Source organism: Helobdella robusta, assembly GCF_000326865.2.
Source record: "Helobdella robusta unplaced genomic scaffold HELROscaffold_5, whole genome shotgun sequence".
In the NCBI taxonomy this organism is placed as follows: Eukaryota; Metazoa; Annelida; class Clitellata; order Rhynchobdellida; family Glossiphoniidae; genus Helobdella; species Helobdella robusta.
In genome coordinates, this window is record NW_008705254.1 from 7,002,094 (window position 1) to 7,009,359 (window position 7,266).

General features: G+C 33.6%; 1 protein-coding gene across 1 annotated transcript in view; it reads left to right on the top strand.

The window, feature by feature from the left end:
* The window catches only part of HELRODRAFT_119394 (hypothetical protein), a gene marked incomplete at both ends in the record, with an annotated part of 9,865 nt that extends 6,863 nt beyond the window's left edge, over positions 1 to 3,002 (top strand). Inside the window, 7 exons of the mRNA XM_009027626.1 lie at positions 760 to 830; positions 966 to 1,091; positions 1,231 to 1,335; positions 1,611 to 1,758; positions 2,079 to 2,188; positions 2,399 to 2,554; positions 2,853 to 3,002. Coding sequence (XP_009025874.1) covers positions 760 to 830; positions 966 to 1,091; positions 1,231 to 1,335; positions 1,611 to 1,758; positions 2,079 to 2,188; positions 2,399 to 2,554; positions 2,853 to 3,002 — 866 coding nt within the window. The remainder of the gene's footprint in view (positions 1 to 759; positions 831 to 965; positions 1,092 to 1,230; positions 1,336 to 1,610; positions 1,759 to 2,078; positions 2,189 to 2,398; positions 2,555 to 2,852) is intronic.
* Between the last annotated feature and the right edge of the window lie 4,264 nt (positions 3,003 to 7,266).

Below are 7,266 nucleotides of genomic sequence, written 5' to 3' on the forward strand. Positions count from 1 at the left end.
TTATTGAGTATTAATATATTTAATAATAAAGGTCTTATCGTGATAATTTAATTGCCACTTATAAAGCGCCCTGGCCAGCGACGGAGGCTCCCTCGAAACAGAATATCTTTAATCGAACGTTTAAAAAGCTTTGTTAAAATGAAAAGATTTCATTGACGACTTGAATGACAGAAACGGAACTGCAATCCCTGACGTTTGGTTGAAGAGAATTCTAGGCGTGAGGTTCAGCATGGCGGAATGCACGACTGACGATATTGTTGATTGTTTTCTATTAATGGAATTGTAGATCAATGGCTGAGCGAAGTTGCTTGTTGTTTGTATTAACACGTAGGAGATCGTCGAGATATGACGGTGAATGCGAGGTTGAGAGTTTGACGACGATAACGACTCCTTCAAACAATACAAGGAAGTCAAATGGCAGCCAATGGAAATTCATTAGATTAGTCGAAGTTGTTAATGCCAGACTATAAAAAATCTTACCTATCAAAATGTTTTAAATCTTCGAAAAATAATTTTATGGAATTTCTAGATCTCATTTAACATAACACTAACGCCAGTTGCCTACGAGAACCAAAGGCTATATAAATCTTATAATTACAACAATTATTGATAGATAACAGCAAATCTTTGAAGAAAAAGTTAATTAAATAAATATTTAATGTGTTAAACTTTAATTAATTAAAATTTGTGATTGATTGGCTTGCTCTGGCCGGTTGGGTTGAATGAATTGAATGTCTTCTGCCAACACAATTGATGCAGATGATGACGTTCTGGACACGTGGTTCTCATCATCATTGTTGCCGTTTTCTAACTTTGGATGGCCTCATGAGGTTGCTCAAATAAGTCACTTTAATCATTTGTTTTATATATTGATGTTTTTTTTTTGAAATTAAAATAATAAATAAGCTTATTTTCTATTTAAAAATATTGAACTTTATAAAACTCTGAATTTAAATTGTCCGAAGACACTCGACTTCTCCCAATTATTCCCAACTGACTTGCTGGAAACGGCCAGCGATATAATGTTTTTCTGGGTGGCGAGAATGGTCATGATGTCTCAACAGCTGACTGGAAAGTTGCCATTTAAAAAAGTTCGTGGAGATATTTATGTATTTGTTTCTTCAATTAGTTCGTACTAGTTAAAACAACAATTTGAATTAATGGTTAAAAAATATTTCATTGTAAATAATTTGTTTTAAACAAACAAACGAACGAACGACAACAATGAAGGTGTTGTTCCACAGCATCGTGCAGGACGCCAGAGGGAGGAAGATGAGCAAGTCACTTGGCAACGTCATTGACCCCATGCACGTCATCAATGGAGTCTCACTGGATGTACGTCTGTCTTGCTTCAACCGCATTCTTCCATTCTTATTGCTATTCATTAGGCATTTTTATAATTACTGTTGCTGCTCGTTTTTATATTAACAAGTTTTTAATGCATTGGTGATTCGATGATTATGTTTATGTTTCTGAGACTTGATTGGTTATGCAAGAACACCAAGCAATGTTTTGGCATTCTCGGGTGGGTTCACATTTAATTATTTTTGAATTTCGAATGAATATAAATTCATACATATGTTAAGATTTTGAATTAAATATTTTTTTAGAAATTAATATCATCTCTGTCGGAATCAAACTTAAGCGAAGAGGAAATAAGAAAAGCCGGTGCTGTTTTAAAACGGGATTTTCCATTGGGAATTCCCGAATGTGGTGCTGATGCTTTGAGGTTTGCTCTCCTCTCAAATAATTATTTAGGTTGCTGCGTCGTTTTTTTTTGTTGTTTTTATGTTGTTTGTTTGTTTTCGCTTATTTATTTGTTTGTTCGTTTCGTTCGTTCGTTCGTACGTTGGTTTATTTGTTTATTTGATTGCCTTTTTATAGTCTTGATAATATAAATTTTGTTATTGTTTGTATGTTTGGTTTTTTTAATGTTATTTTAGTGGTGTTTTTCAGATGTTTGCTGATGTTTTCAGAGGCTGGCTGATGTTACATTGATAATATAGAGTGATAAATTTAATATGGATTGAAAGGATGATTAATGGACAAATGAATGGAATGATTGTTTGTTTTTGAAGGTCATTATATGAACATTGATGTTAACCACTTCAAGTCGTGTAGAACATTTTGCAACAAGATCTGGCACTCTTTCAAATATTTCATCAACAAATTCAATCATCACAAAGACGTTCTTTTGCATTCTGACCTCAACAATGTTATCATTGACATAATTTATTTCATTTCGATCTCTAAAACGTTATATTATTATTTTTTTAAATTAGCTATGTAATATTACGTATATCTACAATAACTTACAATGTATGTATCGTAACATCACGTATGTTAATTTCACTCCATCAACACACAATTGAAATAGCCACACGTATCAAATCGACAGATCTCCACACAGTTATCCACATTAGACAGTTGGATTCTTAGTCGGTTACGTAATGTTGTTGAAGTTTGCCAGGAAAGTTTTCAAAACATGCAACTCTTTGACGCAGCGAAATTGTTGCAGCAGTTTTGGTGGCTGGACTTCTGCAATATTTACCTGGTGCGTCCTGTTTTGCATGTTCTGTTCATTGTCGCTTGCTCGTTTGTTAATACTGCTGCTGTTTCTCTCGTCTTGATAGGCAGCATGAATGACGAGTTGCTGATGATGATGATGATGATGATGATGATGATGATAAGGAGGGGGAGGATGTTGATAATAATGATTAGTTGCATTGTCAAAATTAGCGTCGGACTAATTTTCTAAACCGAAACGTTATAAGTAGGCATTCATTCGTTAAAAAATTTGTTTATAATGCATTGCTATTTGAATAAAAGAATATCCCTTTTAAATTTTACAGGAATGTACCAAACCAATTCTTGGTGGATCCAAGGAATTGCCAACAAACGTGAATGTGGTGATGTCGGTGATGTTCACGTGCTTCAATACTTTCTTAAAACTCTTGCACCCCTTCATGCCCTTCTTATCAGAACATCTCTACCAAGAATTGTCAAACGTCGTCAAGTCATCTTCCGACAAATTTTGTGTGAATTTCCAAATGAATTTCAAGGAATCTATTTTAATAAGCAGTTATCCAAAACCAAACCATGTACTCTCTAGTGATTTTTTAAAATTATTTACACGATTATTTATTAAAACAAATTTTGATTGCAATTAATATTACTGTTAATATTAACAGTAAAATTTTAATTGTAAAGACAATCAGTTGGCTCGACTTTTTCAGTGATTCTGTTTAAAATGCCTTCACAGTGCCACCGCCGAGATCTCTCCATTGAAAAGGAGATGGGCGAAGTCTTGATAGCTGTCAACAAACTCAATTCGGTCAAAACCCTTCTGAACATTGAGAAGCTCCACTATATACCAAGTATATGGTTTCACTCTTTGTGCTGCATTTCTTCCTACCACTGCTCTGTTTTTCTTTTTATACCTATATTCATTTTTTAATGTAAATATTTTGATGAATAATTTATGGGAAATCATAATTTAGTCTTGATAAGCGAGGTGGTCGGAAGGAGGAGCCACGAATATGTCCCTGTGATCAAGTGCCTGTCCGGTTCTTCAGACGTTCTCTTTCAAAATCTGCAATCGATGGATGTTGCTCAGTGTATTCACGTCTGCAGGATGGCCGATGTACAGGATGTCTATATTCGAGTTCAAGTGAGTCAGTGAACGACTGAATGAATGAGTAAAGAGGTGAGTTAGTGGGTAAGTGAAGAACTAAGTGAGCGAACGAGTTAGTGAATGGGTGAGTAAATGAGTAAGTGAAAAAGTGAGTGAGTGACCAAACAAGGAAATGAGTATTGAATAAGTGAATTAGTAATTGAAAAGGGAGTTGGGCCGAGAATGAGGAAGTGAGTGAGTGAGGGAAGGATTGAGTGAGTGAAGAAATGAGTGAAAAGGTGATTAAAAAATTGAGTGAATAAGTGAATGAAGAAGTGAGTGATTGTGTGAGTGAAGAAGTGATCAAGTGAAGTAGTGGGTGATTGTTTGAGTGAAGAAGTGGGCGAGCGAAGAAGTGAGTGATTGTGTGAGTGAAGAAGTGATCAAGTGAAACAGTGGGTGAAGAAGTGAGCGGGTGATGAAATAAGCGATTCCGGCAAAGACGAAGACTGAATCATAAAAAGGAGAAACACAACGAATGTTTGGTCTGGCCGAATATTCGGTCGAAATTTTACATTCGACTTCAGCCATTTTTAGGTCAAATAGCCGAATGTTATAATTTTTGTTTAAACCATCACTTTTTTGAATTTAAGAAGTATAATTGTTAATATTTAGCGGAAATTTATTTCGACCATCATAGCAATTAAAACATTTGAATTTAAACGAGAGATTCAATGTAATCTCGATAAAGATCTGCTGTTGGATAAACATAATTTGCCTATTGTTTTTTCGATAACTTGTTTTTCATTTTAAAAAATTAAGTTTTTTGGCATTCAATAAATTCTTCAAATTCAGATGTTTTAACAGCTATGATGGCCAAAATAAATTTTCCGATATTAATAATCAACACATATATGGTTCTGAAATAAAAAAAAATGATGACCTAAACGAAAATAGCAACATTCGGCTATTTGGCCTTCAAAACTGGTGGGTGCCAAATGTCAAATTTTGGCCAGGCCGAATATTCTCTGTGTCTCTACTTGATATGTGATAATTCTATATTTTAATTAATTGAGTATCAATTCACTTGCAGTCGAATATAACATTGTAACCACGTACAAAAAAACTGTCTTAAAAACTCGGCACTTTTTAGTTGATAAACCTATAAACGTTAGAAATTAGAGATGCGCAGAATAGTGAATTTAGCTGAAGGCCGAATGGCCGAATAGTGGATCTAATATTTGACCGAGGTCAAAGGCCAAATACCAAAAGCCTACCGTTTAAAAAAAAATTGTATTTTTAAAATAAAAAAAGCTATTGAAAAAATCATCAGGTGCCCCATGTTTAACAATTCCTTATTAAGATAATATTGAATCATTTGTTCAAATTTAGATGTTTTAATGGCCAAAAATTTTTTTGCTAATAATTAGGAATAGGATGAATCTAAGAACCTGAGATTCGTTGTATCTGGATCCGAATCTTGATGATGAATCCGAACGGATCCAAATTCGAATCCAGATCCAATTTGCATACGATCCTAAAACCAAAAATAATGTGTCAAAACGAAGTATACTGCTACTTGCTAAAGCCTTCCTCTGACAAGCCAAACAAATAATTATGAAACGTAGATGTATCGATTGTTCATAGTAATGAACAGGGTTATTCATTCAAATTTATTAAAAATAAAAATTTTCTCACGCAAGTCAGTATCAAAACAGTCAAAGTTTAATTATTCATTAATCCGATAGTTTTATTCTAGGTAAATTAACTTTCAAAAATGTTGACAATTTTTACGCCGATCGAAATTTTTTCGTTCTTTGGGTTGATTTTGGACCCGTAAAATGGTGGATCCTCAACTTTAAATCCGCAGATCCGAACCCCTGAATTCGAACCGTCGCATTCCAACTAATAATATTTAAATATTATTGTTATGAAATTTAAAAAACTGATGGCTCACACGATAGTTGCACTATTCGGATTTTAAAAATAGCCAAGGCCGAATATTCTGATAGGCCGAACATTCGGTGCATCTCTATTAGAAATCCATTGCCTGCAATGACCATATTTCAATATTCAGGACAGGATAGATGTATGCCAGCTTTTGCAACGACTTTCTGGTGCCATAGAAAAATGTAACTCCGAAAAGGACAACTTACTGAAGAGTGAAGCCTTTATTAACAGCGCTCATGATCAGCACTTGATGATATTAGAAAAAGTAAAATTAATTAATTTTTTAGACATTTGTATACAATTTAATCAGTTTATCAGTTTAATAAGCATGTTCAATCCACCTCAGGTAGCAGGACTGACAACAACAATTACGCGAATAGAAAACATGATTGCATCTCTGAGGAATTTGAAAAACTGAATCATTCTCCAACAGATTATTTTTTTTATGTTTTTAGAGCTTAATAACTACAATAAATTGTTACGAACTTTTTTGCGACCAATCAAAAAACTAATTTAATTTTTTGGTTCGTTTTAACTCAAACGTTATAATTTATCACGTTTGTGTTGCAGTCATTCAAAAGAAAAACTCATTAAAATTATTGTTGTTTTTGTGCAATGGCTTGAAGCTTATGATTTTCGGAGAAGCGCATTATATAAAAAAAAGTATTACTGCCAAATGCCATTGAGGAAAATAAAGAAAGCGTAAAAATTCCAACAAGCAATTCTGTAGAATTTTTATACGACGATACATCATGTGAGCATCTATCTATGTTGCCTATCTTTCATGCTGTTTGTATGTTGCTCATATGTTCCTATGCGAATTTTGGGCGGGTACGCGTACGTGTTTTTATAGCTTTGTGACTGCCTTTTTGTTGTGCATCAAATCACATGTTTGCTCGTTCTACATGCGTGCACATTCACACACACCCACATATATATATATATATATAGGTATGTATATATATATATATATATATATATATGTGTGTGTGTGTGTGAAAATAAGTAATTATTTTTGTCCATGAGATTTAGATATAGCAACCAATGTTTTTATAATAACCTTAAATTCTACACCAAAGTTGACAAATATGATTTGTAAGCAATGCTAGTTATATTTTTCATTTATTAATTTATTTATTTTCTCAAACGCACATGCACACATACGCGCTCACACACACACACACACACGCATATATATATTATCAACAATTTATTATGCACATTATAAAATTAAAATTTCTCGAAAGCGCTCTCTATTATAAATGAAATCAGTGAAGTTCAATAAAGTACAAGGTATTTCTATGTCAAAATAAATATGTTTTAAAGTTCCTCTTAAAATCATCAAGCTTTAGTCCAGGCATTCTGAGCGATTGCGGAAGACTGTTCCAAGCTATTGGTCCTGACACGGCAATATTTCTAGTTGCAGTTTGTAGTTGAGTAGTTGTCACTGCCAGTAAGTTGGCATAGTCTGATCTCAATTTTACACCTGTTGAAGAAGCTGGTTTTTTTAAAGATTTTATTTACTAGATATACTGGTAACAACCCGTTCATAGCCTTATACATAGTCACAAATTTTGTAGTTGATTCTTTTTTTCACTGTTAGCCAATGTAGGTCTCTTAAAATGGGTGTCACATGGTCATACTTTCTACGTCCAACAGTTATTTTTGCAGCTCTATTCTGTATCGATTGAAAAAAAGCAATT